This window comes from Amphiura filiformis, chromosome 9 (genome assembly GCF_039555335.1).
Source record: "Amphiura filiformis chromosome 9, Afil_fr2py, whole genome shotgun sequence".
In the NCBI taxonomy this organism is placed as follows: Eukaryota; Metazoa; Echinodermata; class Ophiuroidea; order Amphilepidida; family Amphiuridae; genus Amphiura; species Amphiura filiformis.
Window position 1 is genome coordinate 62,899,950 of NC_092636.1, and position 26,406 is coordinate 62,926,355.

The following is a 26,406-nucleotide window of genomic DNA, read 5'->3' on the forward strand; positions in this document are numbered from 1 at the left end:
ATACCATCAATATTAAAGCCATATTATAACATTTGCTGAGGAGGACGCCCTCACTGAATTTTTTTAATTCATTTTTTTACACGATTAAATTGTACTTTATTAAACCAATATACCCTGCAAAAATCAAGACTCTAGGTGCTGTAGTTTTGTCAAAATCAGAGATTTTGAATAAAAGGCTGATTCAGCCATTTATTATTACGATGGAATCGTTAGTCGAACGCATACACGATGTTCATAACACACAGTATGTATACGCGGCGTGGGCGACGGTGATATACACAACAAAGGGTCGTACCACAACATGACCGAAGGAGTGGTATGTATTGGCGACACGTGCGCTGGTAGTAAATTCCAATTTTCTTTGCTTTGCCGTAGTTGTTCGGCTCAAAAATAAAAGGGGATATATCTGACAGTAAAAGCTAACATTTTATGGCAAAGAAATGCTAATCTATTTTTTTGAAAATGTTATAATATTGCTTTAAGTGGAATGTTTGCCTAATATTATTTTCTAAATATTTGTTTTGTTACAACCTGTATTTTGTCAATATTATGTTGGAATGATTTATAGCAAGTTTTCTAAAATAATAATGTTATTCAAATGTCTTTTCGTTTGCTGCATAAGCCCCCACTTCATTCAGCGACTACGCCACTGCATTTATTAGCTTTTCTGTCTTATCTAGCCGTAATGACATTGGAACCATTTTGGAATTGGCTGTGCGTGGATGTTAGTTTTGGCTGGTTTTATAAGAACAGCTATACATTTCTTTTCATTTTATGCGATTCTAGTTCTCATAACAAAATAATAATGTTTGTTGTTTTGTGTAAAAAAACCAAACACACTGTACGGCCGTATACAATTGATTCCTGACTATTTTACCTTGTACTTATATCGATTCTATCGACGTGATCGACTATATAATTTGTCATGTTATATCGCGAAAGTATTTTGATATTAAGAGAATCTATACAAAGTTTATTTACCTTTTGACATGTGAATAGGATCAAATTAACATCATGTCAGTCAATTTGTGAAGTCTTTGATGAGATAAAAGCTTCTTTTGTCTTTACAATAAAAGTAACTGTTATAGATAACAGAAAATGTCAGCAGTGAGAAAATAATTTGATAATGATGCCTGGCCCATATGAGGGAGCGTTCACACAGAGATAGATTGATTTTATAGATAGGACCGGTCGTGACCACTGCAGAGTCTAAATGCTTCAATGAGAACGCGGCCCAAGAGATACATGATAACTTTGTTTTGATGTTCTGTTGAACTGCAGAGACTAATTAATTTCCCAAATAAGTCTGCTCTCACTTGCCTTAAATTCTAGTATTCTTGCCACACACGATTCCTATGCAGTTATCTCTTTAGTTTGACCATATTTTTCTTCTTTTATTTCTCCTTAGCCTTATCAACGATTTAAATTGAAAGCCAGTGCTGTAAGATGGCTGTGTATGGCATGCTTGAGTTACATGAGGTATATATTACATTCTCAGTATTGAAACCACTTTAATCTTCAAATACTTTTTTCGTAAACACAAAGGAAATATCTTAAATGTTTAAGAAACAAATAATTGGTGGTTTTTTAACAACCGTTTAAATAAGATAAGATCAACTTTATTTCACATCAAGTTCTACGACATTGAAAAATCAACAAGACAAGAATGCATCAGAACACCACCTTTACATCAACATATCCAAACTCATCTATTCAAGTAATTATAAAAACTTACCTATTTCATGTTAACAAATTAGCCGTAATGTGAAATAGCTTCGTATTAATGTCTAGGTTCCTTCCAATTCTAATTACGGAGCTCTCGGAATATAGGGCCTATATTTGGTGTAATGACAGATTTTGTTCAAAAGACTCTGTTCCTTATTATCTATCATCACTCTTCAATCGTTCAATTTACTACAAACAATTCATGTTTTATAACAACTTTATAAATATATTTACTAACCTCCAGAGAAGCCTCTCAGAAAGCCTTGAAAGGGACCCTCCTTGAGGTTGTAGAAGAGATTCTGACGTCAGCAGAGTCAGAAGCCAAGAGAACTGGCAATGACGGGATCCTAGTCAAAGGCATCATCAGCTCAGCATATCCGGATATGACGTTTGATGTGGGCGATTTTAAGAAGTTTTCTAAGGAAGATGTAAGTTATATATCCAAGATTTGGACATTTGTGTGTTCATTGTGTCTAGCGGGTGTTTGTGGGAGGGGTGGGTGTAAGTAATCTAGTAAGGGCTTCACAATCCTGCAAAATGATAACATACAAGTCTTATATTCTGACTTTTCAACATTAATCTGATCGTTATTTTTGTGGGGACATCCGGCCCAAGAGAAATTTACATTAAATTTTGTTGTGTGTAATTTTATTGGGAAAATGTATTACTCCCGTGTTACTCAGATTTTGTGTTACTCCCGGTGTTACTCAGACTTTGTGTAAGAAATGTTGTCAGAAATCGTTTAGCTTGTTTATTTATTGTGAGAATTTCTTACGTATTGAAATTTTTGCAGGGAGGAATACCGCCACGAATCAGGGAGCTTCTTTGTTTACCAGAAGAGGACAGGACGCCTGAACAAGTTCAAAATGTGAGGAAAACACAAAATAATGGCGAAAATCAAAATGGGTGGGGCTGAAGAAAGTGTAAATTCGGTAATCAAGAGTCTGTCATGCATGAGATGTGCGGCCCAACAGTCCACATAAGAGCCTTGTCCATATTAACCAAATTCACTAAAATATGTACTTCTTGGAGCGTTCAGTCCAAAATATATTGGCCTATTTAAGCATTAATATTGTAATTATTGTGCGCTAACATTTTTAAGCGTAATTTTTACTCAAAATTGTGTTTTTGTATCCATTTTTAAAACTCCAGTATTGCCTAATCATTTTCAATATACAATGCTTCACACTTGACCTACTAATAACTTAATAAGAATATTCTGTTTATTTGTATAATTATTGATATGCCGCATACATCTATGCTAACTTTACAACCCATTATATTGAAAACCTTGGACATCTATCTTTCAGATTGTTAGATGTATGCAGAATATGGAAGAATTTGCTAAATATCCTCCGGATATACAAAAGAATTTATGCAAATATGCATGGTACGACAGGTAAGTTTGAGACACTGATAAGACAGTTATATACGTTAACTCACACATGGTATGTAAGGGATAAACTGTGCATATGAGATGTGGGTGGAAGTGAAATTAGAAGTTCACTCTGTGAACAAAAACATGTTTGAAGGTATTGATTATGCTAAGAGGCCCAAAATACTTCTAAACTACATTTTGCATTTTGAGAAAATCGCACACACCTCCATCCACCCACACTGATTTACCCTGTAGAGGCAAATTTGTCACCATTTTAGAAACAATATATCATCTTAAACTACCTGCAACGTTTCATTCCAAAGTGACGATTTGTTTTCTTTGTTGGGTCTACTCTTGTAGATATACAGGAAAAATTAAGTCAAGATTTTCTGGTGAAAATGAAGTAATTTGCTCCGTAAATAAATCACTTTACTGTTATATAGCACACATGCTATAATATGATCAGTGTACACGTCGTATTAATGATGGATAAATAAATGTAATTACCTATTTGCAGATATGGGCGTAATCGAGTAGTAATTAAAGAAGGGCAAGAGGCTGACGGGCTATATATTATCATATCAGGAAAATGTAAGTATGAAATGAACCAATAATGACGTGATTTTTTGGCACAATGTATGTTATAATTATGATATGCAAGAAGTGATGTTATTTATCAACTAATAAATAAAAACAAATCATAAGTTTGCAAGCTGCGACAATGCACCATACACCCCAAAATGAGTAAGCATTATAAATTGACTAATACTAAAAAAAACTTACAATAAAATTATCCTTCTGTATGAAAGTGCAACATACTTCATTGGTCTGTAGCTGATATACTCATCGCTACCAAGTATAGTTTAATGTTACTTGATAATATTCACTATTAGTTTTTATGATTTCTTTCAGTGACAGAAACATGTGCTGGTCAAACGTATATTCTATCTGCAGGACAGAAATTCGGGGTAAGACATGTTGCATTATACAATGATTTAGCTCTTGCATAACTGTTTTATGCAAATTCAAAATATACCTGACTTGTGTAACATTAGATTGAACACAAAAACAGTGCAAAGTACTATGAGTCCTTTACTCTGTTTCTATCTATTGCTTGGGTGCTATCTACTGCAATTATTTAAATATGCAGGGTAGTGTGAGTCTAAAGACGTATGGTTGCTATCTACAGCTGATAGCAATAGTTAGAATATGCAGAGTATTGTGAGTCTTAAAGAATATAGGTTGCAATATGCTGCATATAGCAACAAATTGAATAACCATAATACTGTGAATCTATTGATTTTTGGTTGCTGTCTATTGCTGATAGCAATAATTTAAAATAAATAGTCATAGTTTTGTGAATCTAACAATTTTGGTTGAACTTGATATATACTGCTGATAGCAATAATTCAAATATTCAATGTATCGTAAGACTTAAAAAATCTTTGGTGCTTTATACGGCTGATAGCAATAAAGTGATAGGTAAAGTACTTAACATCTTTGGTGCTATCTACTGTAATATAAATATGCAAATTATCGTAAGATTTAAAATCTTTGCTATCTACTGCTGATAGCAATAATTTGATAGGTAAAGTATTGTAAGACTTAATATCTTTGGTGCTATCTACTGCTGATAGCAATAATTTAAATATGCAAAGTACTGTAAGACTTCAAATCTTTGGTGCTATCTACTGATGATAGCAATAATTTGATAGGTAAAGTATTGTAAGACTTAAATATTGTTGGTGCTATCTACTGCTGATAGCAATACTTTGATAGGTAAAGTATTGTAAGACTGAATATCTTTGGTGCTATCTACTGCTGATAGCAATAATTTAAATATGCAAAGTATTGCAAGACTTAATATCGTTGGTGTTATCTACTGCAGATAGCAATAATTTAATTGATGAAGTATTGTAAGACTTAATATCTTTTGTGCTATCTACTCATGATAGCAATAATTTGATATAGGTAAAGTATTTTAAGACTTAATCATCTTTGGTGCTATCTACTGCTGATAGCAATAATTTAAATATGCAAAGTATCTTAAGACTTAAAATCTTTGGTGCTATCTACTGCTGATAGCAATAATTTAAATATGCAAAGTATTGTAAGACTTAAAATATTTGGTGCTATCTACTGCTGATAGCAATAATTTAAATATGCAAAGTATTGTAAGACTTAAAATCTTTGGGCTATCTACTGCTGATAGCAATACTTTACTAATACTTAATATCTTTGGTGCTATCTACTGCTAATAGCAATAATTCAATAGGTAAAGTATTGTAAGACTTAATATCTTTGGTGCTATCTACTGCTGATAGCAATAATTTAAATATGCAAAGTACTGTAAGACTTAAAATCTTTGGTGCTATCTACTGATGATAGCAATAATTTGATAGGTAAAGTATTGTAAGACTTAAATATTGTTGGTGCTATCTACTGCTGATAGCAATACTTTGATAGGTAAAGTATTGTAAGACTGAATATCTTTGGTGCTATCTACTGCTGATAGCAATAATTTAAATATGCAAAGTATTGCAAGACTTAATATCGTTGGTGTTATTTACTGCAGATAGCAATAATTTAATTGATGAAGTATTGTAAGACTTAATATCTTTTGTGCTATCTACTCATGATAGCAATAATTTGATATAGGTAAAGTATTTTAAGACTTAATCATCTTTGGTGCTATCTACTGCTGATAGCAATAATTTAAATATGCAAAGTATCTTAAGACTTAAAATCTTTGGTGCTATCTACTGCTGATAGCAATAATAAAAATATGCAAAGTATTGTAAGACTTAAAATCTTTGGTGCTATCTACTGCTGATAGCAATAATTTAAATATGCAAAGTATTGTAAGACTTAAAATATTTGGTGCTATCTACTGCTGATAGCAATAATTTAAATATGCAAAGTATTGTAAGACTTAAAATCTTTGGGCTATCTACTGCTGATAGCAATACTTTACTAATACTTAATATCTTTGGTGCTATCTACTGCTAATAGCAATAATTCAATAGGTAAAGTATTGTAAGACTTAATATCTTTGGTGCTATCTACTGCTGATAGCAATAATTTAAATATGCAAAGTACTGTAAGACTTAAAATCTTTGGTGCTATCTACTGATGATAGCAATAATTTGATAGGTAAAGTATTGTAAGACTTAAATATTGTTGGTGCTATCTACTGCTGATAGCAATACTTTGATAGGTAAAGTATTGTAAGACTGAATATCTTTGGTGCTATCTACTGCTGATAGCAATAATTTAAATATGCAAAGTATTGCAAGACTTAATATCGTTGGTGTTATCTACTGCAGATAGCAATAATTTAATTGATGAAGTATTGTAAGACTTAATATCTTTTGTGCTATCTACTCATGATAGCGATAATTTGATATAGGTAAAGTATTTTAAGACTTAATCATCTTTGGTGCTATCTACTGCTGATAGCAATAATTTAAATATGCAAAGTATCTTAAGACTTAAAATCTTTGGTGCTATCTACTGCTGATAGCAATAATAAAAATATGCAAAGTATTGTAAGACTTAAAATCTTTGGTGCTATCTACTGCTGATAGCAATAATTTAAATATGCAAAGTATTGTAAGACTTAAAATATTTGGTGCTATCTACTGCTGATAGCAATAATTTAAATATGCAAAGTATTGTAAGACTTAAAATCTTTGGGCTATCTACTGCTGATAGCAATACTTTACTAATACTTAATATCTTTGGTGCTATCTACTGCTAATAGCAATAATTTAAATATGCAAAGTATTGTAAGACTTAATATCTTTGGTGCTATCTACTGCTGATAGCAATAATTCAATAGGTAAAGTATTGTAAGACTTAATATCTTTGGTGCTATCTACTGCTGATAGCAATAATTCAATAGGTAAAGTATTGTAAGACTTAATATCTTTGGTGCTATCTACTGCTGATAGCAATAATTCAATAGGTAAAGTATTGTAAGACTTAATACCTTTGGTGCTATCTACTGATGATAGCAATAATTTAAATATTCAAAGTATCATAAGACAAATATGCAAAGTATCGTAAGTCAAATATTCGTTGAGAGAACTGTTTAAAATCTCTGTTTATTATCGTAAGACTTCAAATCTTAGGTGCTATCTACTGCTGATAGCAATAATTTAAAGTCATTGTGAAGTATTGTAAGACTTAATATCTTTGGTAAGACTTAATATCTTTGGTGCTATCTACTGCTGATAGCAATAATTTGATAGGTAAAGTATTGTAAGACTTAATATCTTTGGTGCTATCTACTGCTGATAGCAATAATTTGATAGGTAAAGTATTGTAAGACTTAATATCTTTGGTGCTATCTACTGCTGATGGCAATAATTCAATAGGTAAAGTATTGTAAGACTTAATATCTTTGGTGCTATCTACTGCTGATAGCAATAATTCAATAGGTAAAGTATTGTAAGACTTTTAAGTCTTACAATACTTTACCGCTGATAGCAATAATTTAAATATTCAAAGTATCATAAGACAAATATGCAAAGTATCGTAAGTCAAATATTCGTTGAGAGAACTGTTTAAAATCTTTGTTTATTATCGTAAGACTTCAAATCTTAGGCGCTATCTACTGCTGATAGCAATAATTCAATAGGTAAAGTATTGTAAGACTTAATATCTTTGGTGCTATCTACTGCTGATAGCAATAATTTGATAGGTAAAGTATTGTAAGACTTAAAATCTTTGGTGCTATCTACTGCTGATAGCAATAATTTAAATATGCAAAGTATTGTAAGACTTAAAATCTTTGCTATCTACTGCTGATAGCAATAATTTGATAGGTAAAGTATTGTAAGACTTAATATCTTTGGTGCTATCTACTGCTGATAGCAATAATTTCAATAGGTAAAGTATTGTAAGACTTAATATCTTTGGTGCTATCTACTGATGATAACAATAATTTAAATATGCACAGTATCGTAAGACTTAAATATTTGGTGCTATCTACTGCTGATTGCAATAATTTGATAGGTAAGTATTTGATTTGATAGGTAAAGTATTGTAAGACTTAATATCTTTCATTAAGATCAGACAATTTATATGCAATGTTTTAAAATATAATTATTTGTCCCTCATGCCCCACTTATAAACTCTAAAACTTTAATTATATTGTCATTTTTCTTTCTAATTTTTCTTTTTTCAGGAAAGTGATTTAATCCGTGGAAGTAAACGAACAAGCACTGTCATGACCAAGGATGTTGTAGAAGTATTCTGTGTACACTCTGAGGTGAGATTATTTGTTTGTTGAAAATTCTGTTTGTGGGGTTTGCTACTTTTTCAAAGCTACATACATAACTTCTCTTTAAAATGTTCTTGGCTTTCATAAAGAATCTACAATAAGAAGTATGAGCCATGCTATTATATATTTTGAAAAAAAAATAAAAAACCTTTCAAAAACTGACTTACTACTTTGTTTCACCTAAACCCCAACTTTTATTTCAAAAGCTCTTATATATATTTGCAGCTAAGCAATTATTTGTTCCCTGATCAATCTACTTGAAGTAATTTTATTTGTTTGTTGTATTGTTATTTCATCAGGATTTCCATGAGGTGTTTGATACTAAAATGAATGATAAACCAGATGCCTGTATGGATTACTTACGGTAGGTGAATTCATTTTTAGCCGTTAAAAAAGCATAAAAGGGGGGTGTATGGATTTCAACTGGAATGACTAGTCTGGTTATGTGCCTGGCACAACACTTGTATGATTATTGTATGCAAATAGTGAGAGGTGCGCAATATTTCCTCAAGGTAGAAACTGGAATCTTTAAGATGGGTTGAAATATAAATTTGCGTGCCTGTCATTTCCAGAATAATAAGCAACAAACAGACAATCTGATTGCTGAATACCAGTGTCAGATTGATCCATGTTGGTTGTCATGTTGAATGGACCAAAAATAACAGGGAACTAGACTATTTATGGCAGGAAATTCAATATCTACCAATCAAATGATATGAAAATAGGTTTTATACTAAATATTGTTTCAATTTGTGTAAAAAAGCCATCAAATGTGTCTTGTCCATTTCCCATCAGATCCATAACAGTTTTCAGTGTTTGGCCAGGCTTAGACAAGTTATTAGACTCACCAATAAACTGGACAATACAGAATTACAGGTAGGTGTTCATTCATTATAAAGACAAGCTGGTGTGCTGGTGACTAATATATTCAAACTCTCACAGCTTTGTCATTGGTTCCATTCTTTAAGGGGGTACTACACCCCTGCCCAATTTTGTGCCTTTTTTTGCATTTTTCTCAAAAATTATAGCGCATTGGTGACAAGTAAGATATGTATATTATAGGGGCAAGGACTACAACTACTACACTGGAAATTTTATTTCAACACAGACAACAGTTGTGGAGTTAAAGTCAAAATGAGGGAAACCCAATATTTGATCAATAAATCAATAACTACTTGCCTTGAGTTGCTGAATTTTCAGTGCATTAGTTGTAGTCCTTGCCCCTATAATACACATATCTTACTTGTCACCAATGCGCTATAATTTTTGAGAAAAATGCAAAAACAGGCACACAATTGGTCAGGGGTGTAGTACCCCCTTAAACAGGTGAAAGTACTGCAACTATCATTAATTTTTGTGTCTGTTACATCCCTGTTTGCTTTCTGCACCTGACCTCTTTTATTGCTGTCAGCGGTTGTCAGGATATGTTGGTTGTTTTTACAAGTGTTCTATACTCTGTTACCAATCAATTGTCTGATCCAAGAAGCATGTATAGGAAAGGGAAAAAATATTTGCACAAGGATTAACAAGAATACATATATCTTTTGGACTGTTTTCCCCCCATGTATTTGTGAGTGAGTTGAGGGTGACATGCTGCCCAAATGTGTAAACTAGTCTTGCAAACCAGGCTTGCAAAGATACATGAGAGAAAGCATAACTTTTCAAATCATTTTATTATATTGCAGGCCAGGACAAGTCATAGTTGCTGACAGTAATAAGAATGACTGGATAGTTGTAGTCAAATCGGTAAGCACATTGTATTACTGAAATACAGGGCCAGTGGCAGTGCCATGGATGGGGCGGGGGTGCATGTCCCACAGTCAGAACTCTTTCCCCAATTGCCCCCAGTAAAAACCCAAAGTTACACAAATTTGTTAATTTTGCCCCCAGAATTTTACTTTGCCACCCCCTACCAAGAAAAACACTTCCTGGTGCAGCCACTGTACAGGAGCTGTGCACTATAAGAGGTAACATGATTTTAACCAATAGACAAATAGCTATTGGCATCCTGTACAAATCATAACGGTATGCTAACCTGCTAAAGGTGGGTTGTCAGCGAACTTCAATGGCTCTACAACTTTCTCCAGGAACTTTCTGCCCTGTATTGTATAAGGTCTGTAGCTTCTAGACCAGTATCTTACTTGCAACTATAAATATAGGTCAGGGTAAGTCTTTTAGGTTTCCTTGACCAATGAAATAGCTGGAATAACATCTCTTTACTTCTTGACCTTTGACCTCTTCATTCCTCAGTGCCCATCCCCGTGATTAATACATAAATATGTGATTGAAATGTCTTCTTTTTACAGGGTAAGTGTGATGTGTTGAAAGCACTCACACCAGGAGTATGCATGAGAGAGAACTCAAAGAAATATTCCAAGGAATATAAGAAAGCACAAGGAGCTGATGAGATGAACAAAATGCATAGGGCTAAATCGGGACTTACCATTGTAGTTAAGAAACGTAAGTGTACAGTAGCTGAGCTCTCTGCTATTTGAGACAGTTTATTGCATCTCAACATTTCTAATAAATTATGGAAGAGGTGCAATAAATTGAAACTGTCCTATTTCTCATTTAGCTGTAACCTTAACATGGTTCTCATTGACAAATAACTCATCTTTTTTCTGAGATGACTTCATGATCTGAAAAAGGTGACACTTATCAACTGATGAGTGGGTCTTAGCACCACTCACTCCATTGACTTCTACTCTTAATCACCAAACTTATTTCCTCTTTTCTCTAGCTACCTTTATCACTGCCCCAGCATCAAGGAATGGTGAACCTCGTAGCAGGAGTGCCTACCAACCTGGCAAGTTTCAAAGACAACCTATATCTGGTATATCAGATGCAGTAATGACAAGGAGACAAGAATTGAAACCAGGAATGTGGACAGAGGTAGGGAGACTGAGAGGGCTGGGATGAGTGTGTGGGGGGATATGCAGTTGCTTGCTCAGGTGTGTGTTTTGGGGTTTACGCAAAAAACATGAAAAAATAAGCCTATTTTGGACACACTGAGAGGGGGGAGAGAAGTAAAGATACAGTGAGAGAGTGTTTGAGAGGTAGTAAACATGGTAAAAAGTGCAAGCATGAAACTTCAAGAGTGTAATAATAGTATTGAAAGTAAACAAAAATTTTCATTGAAAATGAGCAAAGTTTTATTGCTTCCCTTTCACATGTTTTTTCTTTCTTTTACATTGTTTTCAGTCATTAGGAAAGGTATGTACATTTCAACTGGAAGTTTATAACATGTTAAAGTCAAATAATCTTTACACTTACTTGTATATAACACAGCATGCATGCACCCTGGGTATGACTCCTGCACACTGAAAATACAGTATTGGAAAGACAGTTTACTGCACCATCTGCACACACACACCCTCAAACAAGTCCGGTGGGGGGTACTTAACACAAATGACCATAATGGTATGTTCTCCGGAAAGACCCCCCCTTTTGGATTCGCAGCTCCAAAAGACCCCTATATTTGACCAAAATAGAGCTCCAACAGACCCTGGATTTTGAGAATTTCAGCTCTAAAATATCCCAAAATTGCTCATTACTCATATTTCTGTTTTTTCAGGCAATTTTCAACCAGAAAGCCAAGAAATATCCTTGATTTTGACTGTTCGCAGCTCCAAAAGTCCCCATTTTACTTCTTTGCAGCTAGTCGTTCCTCAAAATTCTGGGGGAACATACCCACCTAAATTTTTGATGTGCCCCCCCCTGGAAACAAGTCAGCTTTCACACAGCTTCAGTCATTCATTTCATTTGTACACAAACACAGGGTAAATACATTTTTAAGCAATGTGCTTATGATTAATCCGCTATTATAAGTTTAACAGAGCTGAATTAGTGAAAGGGGATCAGATACAGAGGGCAGCTTATTAATTATTTAAGAGTAATTTAGCGTGATAAGTGGGCAAAAGAGGGCAGCATACATTGTTCGTTAAAAAGTGCAGTGCTGCACAGCTGAATTTGTGTTCTAATAATTATAGAGAATTAACATGTAATATGAATTTAATAAAGATTTATCAGTATTCAGCACTGTCAAACTAATAAGGACATTATACTTTGCACAAAATGGGCAATGTCTTGCATATCTTATTGATCTCAATAGGCGGAGATGCTGTATTTAGCGTTAGCTTTGAACATTTAATATTTTTCACCCGGATTACCCAGGTGGAAAATAAAGAAAATAATTAAATGTATAAAGCTAACTTTAAATATGGCACCTCCACCTAATGTCTTACCTTTTAACCCCCCTCTGCACCAAGCATTGTTGGAGCAAACATGAAATTCAAACACTTATATTCACAACATTGAATAAGGGGAGTGGGAAGGGAAACATAACAAACAAATAAACAAAAACCAGTGTGTTTTAACTCTTGGTTGCTCCTGGCTTACACAAATCCACCTCAACAAGGCTCTACATGTAGGCCCATTCAAACCTAGCTCTGATGACAGGGCCTTTTTTACATACTATGCAATTTTATTATACTCTGAGACACCATGCTATACCCTGAGAACTGCTGAAAACCAATCGACAGCTAAAAACCCAGTGACAGCTCACAACCCAGTGACCGCTCACCATGGGGTGAGCGGTCACTGGGTTTAGCAGTTCTTATGATTTTGCATAGCGTCTTGGAGTATATAGTGTGTACAAAATTGGCCCTGTGGTAGGGCTAGTTCAAACCCTGCTATTTATCCCTGATTTATCCCCAGTATGGGTTGCACATCATCACCTTGTTAGCACTTGTGTTTTTTTTCATGGTCATTGAGCACAACATGCACACTTTCAATTCGGCTAAATAAAACAGGTTTGTCTCAGGTCACCTGTGCACATTCATAAAATCACGCAGATATCCATTTGTTCCTCACTTTTTCACAAGAAATTTTATCTAGAAAAATCATCATAAAGTCTGCAAATAATTAAAATAATTATTCAGGAAAAAAATTGCATACTGCATTACATTTCCAACCTTCAGTGAGACCAGACACAAACCTTTTTTTTTTTTTTTTTCCATTCCACAGAAACCTCGCAAACTGCTAGAAACTTCTGGAACCAATGGGTGCATCAAGCGAGGGAGTGAATTGGATATACCACACTGTGTCAGGGTGGCTGAACTAGTAGGAGGAGATGTATTTGTAAGTACAGAAATGGGGTATTCAAAACATGTTCATTTTGTAGCAATCTCTTTCTATGATCTTGTATTTGTATGAGCTGCAGAAGATGTTAAAGCACATTAAATTTGAACACTAACAAACATTTAATGTTCTTTTCTGTTTTGGAAAGCATTACAAGAAAGGTTTGGGCATATATAATTCCTAATCAACATCACATAGAATGGAATCAACCATAGACATCGATGATGTAATCATTCTAAGTGTGGCTGGATGATTTGTAAAATGTCTTGTAATTTCACAACTTTTCCCCCTTCTTTTCATCTCTTGTGTTACAGGGTATGCTAACAATACTACCTAATTTCTCTGAAGACAGTGTGAGTTTGGTAAGTTTAATACTCACTGTAGTAACAACTTTGAAAAGAGGAAACTCATAATGGTAGTTATGTTGGTTTTGAGGCTCTCTCAAATTAAACATCTCCAATTTCAGACACTTATTTTAGGACATATTCAACAAGTATAATATTGACCCATGTAAGGTTCCTCCTGAATATCATATCATGTCAAAGTAGATGGTGCGAGGATTTTGGATATTTTAAGTTTACCCCATCTGATGTGGTGCATTATTAATAAAAACAAGTACCGGTATAAATCTCACCTGAAAAAAAGGTCAGGACTGGGAATGCACTGGCAGAAGTATTGAACTCACACCTTTTTGTATGCAATCTAGGCCTGCAGACAATTTGAATCTACGTCCAGATCAGCTCTTTTAGCCCTGCTGTTTGCAAATATGATTGTTTGTTGTAAACCGACTCATTTTCATGTGTTTTTGTTAATATGGTGTTCGATGGGTTTGTGGTTTAGACCAAGAATTTGTTTACATATTTGGATCTTATTTGGAGTGTTGATCTGATTGTGCAATATGTTCATTCCTTAGGATCTCTTCAGTATGTTTCACTGTGTGTCTTGGTATTGTTTTGACAATGCTACTGTGGACTTTCAAAACAATTCCAAACTGTGAAACTAGACTTACCTGTATATTGGAGAAATACTAACCTTAACCTAAAATGTTTGAAACTGAATTGTTCTATTTGTTCCCATGATGGCAGGTGAGTCAAGGAGCAGAAGCCATACGTATCAACAAGGCATTCTTCCTTAAATATGCAGATGAGAGAGTCTTCACACAGATTGAAATGAGGGTAAGTCATTATGTCACAAGATACGACCTGTTTGCATATGATATATTTCATCTGTAGTGTTTGGATCACCTCATTGCAGGGCTATTCACTACCAGGGTGTTAAACATGTTATTACAAAAACAATCATCAGCCAGCTTAATTGAATTGCTCTAGAAATATATATTCTTATTTCTTGCCCAACTCCACTGTTGAAAAAAAAATTGCCCATGCTAACCTAATCACACATGCATACTACAAAACAGTTTGCAGGCACAATTGCAGTGCAACCATAGATTATCTATGGTGCAACTGTGTAAAAGCAGTGATGTTACTACCAAACTCCAGGTTAAACAAAATATAGAGATTAACATGTTCCCAGTTCAAATTCTGATGAAAGATATAATGTTTTGATCTTTGACAATGATAAACTAAATCGGACAATAATTTGCAATTTGGCGTCATGGTGTGACATCAAAATCAATCGTTAACTGGTTAAGACTAAAATGATCACAACACAAAGTCATTTGATTGATAACAGGTGTGCAAACTAAGTATGAACCAGTAACTAAGGTATGATGTATTCACTACAACGTCAAATTAACTGAGTACATAGTTTTGAATTATCAAATGATGCTATTTTTGAATTTTGCATTTCCTCTACAGTATGAACCCTTTCCAACTCAGGATGAGTGTTTGAGTGATTTGGATTTAACATCACAATGGGAAAGCTACAAGAAAGTTGAACTTAAAAAGACTCTTGAACATGTGGAAGAGAGTGCAAAGATGCAACATATCACATCTCCTAGGTGACAAGTGAATACATAGACTCGTGGAAGAGATAGTCACATCTTCCCAGAGGTGATCAATGAATGGTACTGATGTCAAATCAGTAAGCCATCTTCTTGCCACCTTGACAGATGAGAGATGAAGTTTTTCTTGGACCAAGTTCAAATTTTGAGTTTCAAAAATTTGAACTTGCATACTTATTTTATCAGAATAGACTGTATGGACAAATATATGCATGCAACATAATATGAATTATGAATTGAAATCCCGATTGGAAAGTAATAGATCAGTAGTGGAAGTGGGTCTCTAAATATTAGACCAAAAGTGTAAATTCATTCCACTCCATACAGGTATTAACAATTAAATGTTGATTAAGCGGGGGATAAGAGATTCCTGACACTACCCAGTGATGACAATATTGGCTTTATAGATATACAGCATGCTGCCATCATTTATAATGCTACTATTGTAAGATGGCAAATGAATAGAGGGCACAAGTATCATGCTGGTAAACTGCAATATTGCAGATCCTTGACTGGCCTTCTGTACTCGTATTCACCCTTAATTCATGCATGTTTGAAGATGTTTATTTGATTACGTACTTTGAAGTGGATGAAGTATATTTGATGCAACATGTCTTAATCTATTCCCATTCTGTTTCCACTTATGTTTAACTTCTAACGAATGTTTGTTGATGTAAAACTGATGTTAATTACACTACCAAGAAAAACCTATGACAGTCTTATGTGCATTTTCACTGTGACTTATTTGGCAAGAAGATTAACTGTGACAAAACATGCGATAATCTTGTCATTTTGAACTTATCCAAAAAGATAGTGATTTTTATAAAATGAAATTACAGTCAAATTTAATTTGACATTCTGTTATTGTTCCTTATTGTCCAATAGGTTACAGTGAAATGTACACCCTGCACTGAGAACACAGTATATTACTTTGCTGTGTTGTGCAATTCTTCTTTGGTATTTTTTGATGGGCGATTACTGATATAATCGGATGTCTAGAAAAGATTGATGGGATTGACAGAATGTGATTCCTGGGCTGTTTTATGGGAAAGTAGAAGCTTTGTGGTCAACCCTAAGAAGTTATAGAATCTGGTCATAATAGTGTACCTCGGGCATTTACTGGTAAAGGTCTCAAATTAAATAATAATTGGTGAATATTCAGCTTTTCCTTTACATGCAGAAACAAGCAAGAACCAATGTAACCTTGGAGATGCACTACTATGTTCTCTATTGGCAACATAGGGAGATTGGACTTTCTCACATCCTCTTGGGTCAAACAGTGATAAATTAATTAATCAACTGAGTCACAATATTCATAGTTGAATGTTCAGTTTAATGACAAAACTTCAAAAGACAATGTTAATTGTAAACTGTGTTACATACAAATGTCATACTCCTGACTCTTGTTGGGATTTTCAGAGAAGGGAGCTCTCTTTCTGTATGTGAAATTATTAACATTATGTGCATCTTTACGGTATTTTTATATGTTTTTACACATTGCTCTGTATTGATGATTCAATGGTATTTCTTACAAATAGATACAAAATATCATAACAAACAATGCATTGAAAATTGATTATTATTGTACATTATAATAATTAAGGCCTATGTGAATCAGATTTGAAGGATGCATGCATTATCACATTTGGCTGAAAATTTGTTGATTTTATTTCCATCCCATGAGTTCCACCACATCAAATAACAAAGACAAGTATATGAAATTATATATTTTTAGAAAAGAAACGAAAAGCCCAATCGCCATTGTAACTTGGGACACTTTGACCTCTGACATATCGGGGAAATTGCTGTAATTATTATTATTGTCATAATGTTATCATTTAAAATATTTAAATAATTAATTTATAAAATAATGTTTTTTGAGTTTGTTTCATTCTTAAAACATCTTGGATTATATTTTATACAAACAAAACTGAACCAATTTATCTGAATTTTCCCAATACAGGCCAGAGGGCAAAGTGTCCCAAAACTGCAAAAACTGTCCCACAATCCATTGCAAACTTCCCAATGCCAATTTCGCTAATTCAATTGCATCTTTTGAATTGAGACAAAATTCCCAATTTTTGGAAAAGGTCCAAAACCAGGTGCAGGGCCGGATCTACCTTTTTTGGGGCCCTGGGCCAGGCCAAAATTTGGAGGCCCCAAACGCACCGTGAGGAAGGCATGTGCAAGTGGCCAAGTTTTTAGATTATAAATTTCAATTTTAGACTATTTTAGCCCAAATTAAAGCTGAATTTTGCTACATAACAGGCCAGTGCGCGCGAAGCGCCAAAATTTTTGCATTTATTGTAGGCTATTTTGGCCCAAAACATGGTCTTTTTTCGGCTAAAATGGAAGATGCACACTGCACAGGGCGGTTTTGGGGCCCATCTGGCCCTATGGTAAATCCGGCCCTGACCAGGTGGGATCTCTCCTAGTTACTATTTTCTCAAAAGTTTTTTCATAGTTTTAGGACCTAATCAATAAAAAGAGCAAATTATAGCGTCACACGTCATTGCATTCAGTCACAATGGTTCATTATGTAAAAAAAGAGGCCGATTCAAACAGTGTTAAAAGTTGCATCCGAGTCCATAGGATTCAACTCTCAAACAATACAGTCAGCCAGGTCTATTCATGCGTTTGTTAAAGAAAACCTGACTGCAACTTTTAAAACTGCCTCTTTTCTTACACAATTAACCATTATGACTGAACGCAATGATGTGTGACACTATAAATTGATGCACATGTGTAAAATAAATAGGGCTATACATACCTTTTTACATTTCATAAAATATTTTATAAGGTATTAGGGGGAACTTATAAGTTGTGGACCCTATATAATAAGGTTGTTCAGTATTGTTGGTCTTTTCATGTTTAACTACCCCTTTCAGCTATCATTATTTTATTCTAGATGGGGCTCATTTGAGCTTATCTGGCCTCTCTTTCTCATTTCCCCTTGGTACTTTCTTTATCCTTCCTAAAAACATTGTTTGTACTTAGTATTTTTTTTATACTTTAGTTGCTACATACAACTTGAATATGATTATATTGCCTTATTATATTGTTATTGGGAACATTATAAATATAATTAAATTGTATCACTCATATTGTTATGAGTTTGACAGTGCTACATATGGTTTGTCCCTTTGGAAATTATACTTCATTTTACACATGAATTATCTTTAATTATAAGAACAGGGATCAGCAATGCAGTACTGCATTGGTGACTAACCCTCTATGCTGCCCTCCTTCACTTACTTATCATGCTGAATACCGGGGCTGAATAAATACATACATTCCACCATTAAATAATTGATATGCTGCCCTCTTTGTCTCTTATTCTTTATTTCAAGAGAAGTCATGCGTAACATGAATGTTAACAAAAAGACAATCCGTATTCGGCACTCTGTCAAACTTATAATGATATGTGCTATCAATCATTTTTAATCTTTGTCTTGAAATATATGGTGAATAAAAAACATCCTGAAACTTGAACATCTTTACAAAGTATTACTTTGATCTTTAAGTGTAAGTGTAAATGTAAGTGTAAGGGTGGTTGCAATAGGATTTTATCTCTTCATATGAGACCAAATTTTAACCGAAAGTCTTGCATATTGTTGACACACAGACACATTTTTAACTTCTGCTTTTGAGAAAGACAACACATTTTTGAGAAATCACTAAGAAAACTGATTTCACAAAATCCGAAGCTAAAAATACATTCTTTGCATTATTTTCTTTGCAAAATATATACCTTCATATACCTGTCATTGTTACATGGCTAGATATGATAAAAGTGGGAAAAAACTGACAAAGGTGATCCTGTATGCACCCTTAAAACAGGGTTCCCGCAGTCCTTGAAAGTCCTTGAATTTGAAAATTGCACAAGGTCCTTGAAAGTCCTTGGAAATTGGAATTTTACCTGAAGTATAATTTTGTCAAAATTTGGGGAGTAGAGAGGAGCTGTAACTTTCGTTAATACGTGCCGCATGGAGAGCCGCATCATGATTTTTGTGTTGCGGTAAGTCCTTGAAAACCATGCTTTTGGACCTTTGAACCCTGTATGAAACTGTAATTGATGGCCCACGTACTTTTTGACCCATAATGTTCATTCATTACAGATCTTTGAGAATGGGAAAAAGGGGATCTGTATGAAAGTTTTATAGCATCCTACCTGATAAAATGATTTGTTATAATGTCCTTGAATTATTTTATGAAACTACCTCAAATATAAAATTTACACAGACTCACCCCTTTTGGACTCACCCTGTATAATTAACTACTTGTGTTTATGTACTTTTAAAATACTTAACTCTATAATTACACAAAGCTAGAAATTACAATTTACAAGAGATATTGACACTTGACAGATAACAAACCCCAAATTTACAAATTCAAACCATATCTATAATTGTGTTGTCAAATTATGTCAATAATTATGTTATTTATTTGTTTGTATTTTGTTTTCTATCCGCTACATATCAAAACAGGATATGTTACTAAACATTTACATAAATCAAATCCCTAAGTAACTGAGTATTTCATATGGCAACTTATATTAAATTCTAAATAAAAAAATCATTATATCTCCACCTCCATTAAAATCGCAGCAGGCTTTTTGCACCAGTTTTCCCTGTATGAAAACTAATTATATTGCAATGAAAGCCACACATGTGTGCTCTGTTCCCTGAGGAAGCTCAATTATGCACAAGCCTTTAGCAAATGTGTTACAAAGGTGATATCTGCAATGAAAATTAAGCTGTGACAAGGATGAGCACAAACAGATGATTGGCCATCACCTGTACAGCTTTGACAACACATCAAGGTCAATGCAGGGCTGATTGATTGATGGAAGGTGATGGCTACAGGTGATCAGCCAAACATAGGACAGGTGAAACTTGACACTTTAGTAAAAGTTCTGCTTGCCCTAATATCAAAAGCAAGTTTGCCAGTTGCTGCCCAAAAAAGTGGCAACTTTTATACTCCTGTCAAAGATGTTTTTTTTTTCAATTATGTAATTTGTCAGGTGTATCACATAGTGACAGATATGAAAATCACATGTATGACATAGTGATGGATACCGATTGCAAATTTATCATGAATATCGTGAAAACATTGAGGATGTGAATTGTATTGGGCATAGATATGAGTATCTATAAAAAGTAGACCCTTAGTCATTTCCAAAATATTTTGACATCACTATGGATCTACCCGATTGTTCATATCCATCAGTATGTGAAACCCCTGGACAAATTGTTGTATACAATTAACATCCTTACATTTTATTACTTCATAAGTGATTAGTAATCCTGTATACTATCCTGACAGTAGTCTGTATGCATATAAGCTGACCAATTGGTGGTACAAAAAGATGCAATTTATAATGTGCTCCCGGAGTGTGCTATGCCAGACCCACAAGGCCTCAAACTTCACAAGGCCTCACTGACATTGTAGTGATTAAATAAAACATTTAACAACTCCGATACTTGCAGCTAAGAAGTGCACACCCTAGACATACTACGGTAAACCGTCACAGCCAGCCCATCTTCTTGTAAGGTAGTCCAGTCAATCAAAGTAACAGGTGACAGTTCTTTACAGTCATTGATTTGTCATGCCTGATGGTGTGATGTTAGACTGATCAGGATTTCCAGCGCGACATGTAAAGCCGTGTTGTACATGTACCTCATGCTCATCAGGTCATACATTTAATAGTGGGATGACAGTGCATTGATATTAACTCTAAATAGTTACGAAATACCACAGGGAAATACCTGTAGTCGGCCATTGGTGCAAGGTTACCTAGCTGCAGATCCCAATCAACCTATACTCAACATATTATTACCACATAACATACATGTCATGTCAATCATTACTTCATATACAAGGTGCCTGGTGCAACTCTTACTCTTCCTATTATTAGGTTATTAATGGTATAATCTTGATGGTACTGAGATCAGGCATGGGGGTCTCTAGTTTAATTCTTACTGGGAGGTTTAGTCCTGCTATCAGGCCACATAAAGATTTGTAGTAATGGCATGATCTTGATGGTACTCAGGTCAGACATAAAGAGCTCTAATTCAGTTCTTACTGCATGGGAGGTTTAGTCCTGCTATACGAACAGTATTATTAGTACAATCTTGATGGTACTGAGATCGTACAATCTTGATGGTACTGAGATCAGGCATGGAGATAAAGATCTGTAGTAATGGCATGATCTTGATGGTACAGAGATCAGGCATGGAGATCTCTAGTTCAATTCTTACTGGGAGGTTTAGTCCAGCTATCAGGCCACATAAAGATCTGTAGTAATAGCATGTTCTTGATTGTAGTAAGATCAGGCATGGAGGTCTCCAGTTCAATTCTTACTGGGAGGCTTAGTCCTGCTATCAGGCCACATAAAGATCTGTAGTAATGGTATGATCTTGATGGTACTGAGATCAGGCATGGGGTCTATAGTTCAATTCTTACTGGGAGGTTTAGTCCTGCTATTAGGACACATAAAAATCTGTAGATGGCATGATCTTGATGGTACTGAGATCAGGCATGGAGGTCTCTAGTTCAATTCTTACTGGGAGGTTTAGTCCTGCTATCAGGCCACATAAAGATCTGTAGTAATGGCATGATCTTGATTGTAGTCAGGTCAGACAAGACTGCGTCAGCTGTAGCATAAGATGCTGTTGCCATCAGATTCACTCGTCGGAATGCAAAGATACCTGCTGCTGCAACTGTATAGAATATAAGAAACAAACTATATGATTAGTTATTGTCACTTTCAAGGATTCCATTCAGTATAATCTTCTAATTTATAAGCTGTAACCCCTAACCTAAAAAATGTAACCCTAATCCTAACCCTAAAACTGTGGTTCTTACGACCACAACTTTTGGTGACTAAACCTACCACAAAACAGGGCACCATGACTGCTATAAAAATGGAGGTTGAGTAACTTGAGTGTCCCTGTATTGAGATGACAATATATGCATCTAAAAGAAAGTTGCTATTGTTTTCATGCTTAGGTGCCAAATATCAGATGAAAAGAAGCCAAATTTTATGTCATTTAATATATCATCAGCCTGCTATGCTAATTGCCCTGAGTCATTTTTTAAAATATGGTTCAAGCATGCATTTAAACATATTATTCACCAATCTTTGCACTAAGAACAAATGATAATGATACAAATGAAAGGGAATAATCCAAAATAATAAGGGTGATTACGTAACTGATGTATGAACCACATTTTGTTCTTTGTTCTCAAAATTACAAAAAATTACTTAGGCAATTAGCCTAGCAGGCTGACGATATGTTAGCTGTTATAAAGCAGTTGGCAACAGAAAGTAGTACAAGCCAGAAACAGAACATCCCTTTAAAAGTAGCCCAATTGTGCTTATTTTGTGGCAACCCACCTGCTAAAAGTTCCAATGATCCATAGGCTAAGATGCGATCCCAGAGCAGCAGGAGTTGATCACTAGCTAGGTAACCAGAGAATGCCCTCATCAACCACTTGAATGCTATCTTTAACCTGCAAACAAAACAAATGCAAATACTAGCAATAAAGACATCACTAGGCAAAAAGTGAATTGATATTCTTGAGAATTCAGCATCCCGGGTACTTGCAAGTAACAAACATGAATCTGATTTTTTTTCTATCTTACCTATATTAAATTTAACATGTGTCACAACTTGAGCAAAATGGGTAAGATAACATGAGCAATTGTCTAGTGTCTCTTCATGGGACTTTCAGAGATTTGTCAAGAATCAAAAATATCAGTGAGGTTCTGAAGTTGCAAAAATATGGTTGATGAATCAGCAGAATACCGTCAAGAAATATTGACAAAATATGAAAAAAAAAAAAGATTTTATCAATCTTTCAGATCGCATCCCATATTGGATTCTTGCGTGGAATTCCTTATTGTCCAGACATTAAGAATGACCAAGATGTAAGAACTGTCTCTCCTAATATGAAGCAGTGCCTAGCTTATTCACTGTAAGGAGTTAGTTACCATACATTCGAAAAGTGTGGGGAAGAGTGCAAAATAATTGACATGTTGACATGTGTGGGCAATAGTGTAGGATCTCTAAATGTCCCTGAATAGTTATTTTGGTTATCTCTCTCTATTTCATGTCATCTGACTGATTTGGCTCAATTTTGTAACACATGTTAAGTTTAATAAAGTTATACACACCATTCAGACTCTTTCATGTTTTCAATTTAGTGTCAATTAAAATGTTAACATGTCTGTCCACATGTCCACATACTCAATGTAATGTTATTAAGAGAAGTAAGTTGTTTAGGCAAAATTGAATTTTAGATATGGGTAGAATTACTTTGTGACTTTTTTTCTTGTTTTAGTAGCATGAGTATGCACTTCTCAAGTAGCATGAGATAAATTTTAATTTTTCAGCGATGAATTTTGTCCTTCAAAAAGAACAAGTGATTATTTGAGAAAATTAGCTTCATTACTTTTGCTTGACTTTATATCAATCAAGTATACATGAATATCATGAATATGGTATTGAAAATTCATAAAGTCAGCAACAAATGACAAAGATAGAAGTCCTGTTCATATGGTCATAGGATTCTCAAGAATCGGCATACTTATATTGCGATTCCCAAGTCAATCCCTGACTGTGTGTCCACAAGATTCCATTGAAGATTGGAATCCTCAAGTTTTGAAATGCCTGATTGAAATTCCAACCAGAAGCTTATTGTGACCTATCTAGTGGTGTGCCTCTAAGAACCATTAAATATAATTAAACTTATATCCTGGGTTAAGCTCAACATTCCAGAATTGCAAAATGGCTTGTATGGCAGTAGTACTCGAGGACTATACCTGAGGATCACTCAACTTGAGACCTTTTGCTTGAAATTTCTAAACACAGTGGAAAAACAGTATGCCCTATGGTCAATTTTTACCTTCAAACATATAAACTGTCTCAAAGTTAGGTCTTTGTAATAGGAAATTCTCTTTTCTGAAAGCACCATATCCACAATGCCTAGAAAAGTTGCTTTTTGTCTTGTGCCAGTACCAACAATGTTCACCATTTCTGCCATTCTTTTTCGCCAGCCCATTCGGGGCTGGTACCTGTTTCAGGTTTGGGGTCAGTTTACTCAAGAGATTATATTTTAGTGGTATTGGAATGATTTTTTTTTTTACTTTTTGTGGTTAAAATTTTTTAAAAATATTTTAATTCGATTTGTTAGGAAAAGTAAGTATGTTTTGCCGTTTCAACGAACGAAAGCGAGTGAGTATTACCAAAGTTATGTTTGAACTAATTAATTATGACTTTAAAAGTTTAAAGGCCTAAATGTAACAATAATAGTTAATATATATAGCATCATATGGTCAGCAGAAGAAAATCTGACATCACCTATGATGTCATATCAGTGTCCGTGACCGGGGGTCCTTACTCCTTGACCACTGAACAGCGTGATATCATGTTGATAACAGATCTATAGAATCAAAATCTTCATCATATCCCGGATCATATCACAGATTCTCAACAATCTGTGATCATATGGACCATATTGATGTGAAAGTAGTTATCTATCATATCCTGTGTCGTTTTATGGATAAAAATGACTCAAAATGTTATTGATGAAATGGTTGCTATCATAAACATCAGTTTTGTCTTTTCAACGGGAAAAATCCGATGCAAAATAAAGTTTTTAGGGCCTAGCTATAATATGGGCATAATTTATGCATATAGTATTGAACAATGTACCCCATTTGACATAAATAAATTGTCTTACTTTATTAATTTAATAACTTCTTTATTATAAATAAAATGACACATAACTATTTGATTCATAAAATTACATTCAACAAAATGATTGAAGAGAAAACACACAAGGCACTAGGCAGACTGTTATAGAATGGAGTATGTAAGATGCCATGTCCATAGCTTCGCAGGAGTTTCCGACTAGCAATCAACATGATCAGCACATTCAGAAAAACACAGTTTAAAAGTGAAGATTGTAGTGAGTAACCAGTCCTTTATAAATGTGCTGGCCACTATCTATTATAATATAGTAGGCTTAAACTATACATTGCGAATTAATTAAGTTATTTTAAAATAAAATGTACATGTAAGTTAACTCAAACCGGCAGTGTATATATCGAAAGCAGTGAAATCGGACATTCCTAAGCGAAGATATTGAGTTAAAAGTTCTGGTATTACAAAATTGGAAATTGAGATATCGTGGGTAAAAAGCTGAAAAGACAAAAAACCCAACAACAACAACAACAACAAAACAAACAGACCAGAACAATTTGGAGTACATATAATGAATTAAAAGAGTTGACATGAGATTAGGAATTAATGTTTTCTGCTGTTTCAGTGTGCATGTTCTCATCGTTGATGGTTTGGTGGACTGTCATGTAGATGTAAGCGTGATCCTAAAAATGCCTTTCACATTGACCAAAACTAATTACAAGACCTCTTCTACATTGAGGCTGGCTTTCCTTTTAAAGGGAATTTTTATCTCCAATGAAGGCACCAGAAGAATCAACATTCCTCTTATGCACCACTAACCAACAACAGGCCATAGGTAGTTTGAGTTACAGGTGATGTCAGACGCAAAATAGTACCTTTCATTCCGAATAATTATTATTGAGAGATAGCTTTGGGGGCAGTCCTATGTTCATGCCAAATGCACATATTTGAGGAAAATCCACACTCAGACCCCAAGTGCACTTTAAGCCCCTGGAGGTTTGTGGGAACACAAAAGAACATTTTATTTTGTTAATCAATTACTTGTACTTTTCTAAACAATATGCTGTTTGATATTAATTAAATATGTTCTAAACCCACATATTACATGTCTAATAGCTAAACACTATCCATCTGAATTCAAGGCCATAGTCAACCTCGTTGCTCAGAGTCACATCATCTGAAGGGAGTATCCCATTGCCACATA

The 26,406-nt window shown here is 34.4% G+C and overlaps 2 protein-coding genes across 2 annotated transcripts; one reads left to right on the plus strand and one right to left on the minus strand.

Moving 5' to 3' along the window:
* The first annotated feature begins 685 nt into the window (after positions 1-685).
* LOC140160215 (uncharacterized) lies at positions 686-16,361 on the plus strand. The gene is made up of 18 exons (XM_072183492.1): positions 686-724; positions 1,409-1,479; positions 1,970-2,153; positions 2,519-2,593; positions 3,036-3,124; positions 3,621-3,694; positions 4,016-4,071; positions 8,295-8,378; positions 8,690-8,754; positions 9,186-9,266; positions 10,076-10,136; positions 10,697-10,850; positions 11,131-11,282; positions 11,592-11,603; positions 13,416-13,529; positions 13,844-13,891; positions 14,615-14,704; positions 15,347-16,361. The coding sequence occupies exons 1-18, from the start codon at positions 686-688 to the stop codon at positions 15,491-15,493; spliced, it is 1,596 nt and encodes a 531-aa protein (XP_072039593.1). The 3' UTR covers positions 15,494-16,361.
* Positions 16,362-21,649: 5,288 nt separating this feature from the next.
* LOC140161305 (TBC1 domain family member 19-like) lies at positions 21,650-23,210 on the minus strand. The gene is made up of 2 exons (XM_072184780.1): positions 22,892-23,210; positions 21,650-22,214 (listed from the first exon to the last, which is right to left on the minus strand). The coding sequence occupies exons 1-2, from the start codon at positions 22,980-22,982 to the stop codon at positions 22,048-22,050; spliced, it is 258 nt and encodes an 85-aa protein (XP_072040881.1). The 5' UTR covers positions 22,983-23,210; the 3' UTR covers positions 21,650-22,047.
* Positions 23,211-26,406: the final 3,196 nt, after the last annotated feature.

What these genes read in the sequence shown, in the direction of transcription:
- LOC140161305 (XM_072184780.1), bottom strand. Translation starts at nt 22,982, where the DNA reads ATGAGGGCATTCTCTGGTTACCTAGCTAGTGATCAACTCCTGCTGCTC. An exon ending in ATCATTGGAACTTTTAGCAG is followed by an intron (nt 22,215 to 22,891) that starts GTGGGTTGCCAC and finishes TATTCTATACAG; the next exon opens with TTGCAGCAGCAGGTATCTTT.
- LOC140160215 (XM_072183492.1), top strand. Translation starts at nt 686, where the DNA reads ATGACATTGGAACCATTTTGGAATTGGCTGTGCGTGGAT. An exon ending in GCATGCTTGAGTTACATGAG is followed by an intron (nt 1,480 to 1,969) that starts GTATATATTACA and finishes ACTAACCTCCAG; the next exon opens with AGAAGCCTCTCAGAAAGCCT. An exon ending in TATTATCATATCAGGAAAAT is followed by an intron (nt 3,695 to 4,015) that starts GTAAGTATGAAA and finishes GATTTCTTTCAG; the next exon opens with TGACAGAAACATGTGCTGGT.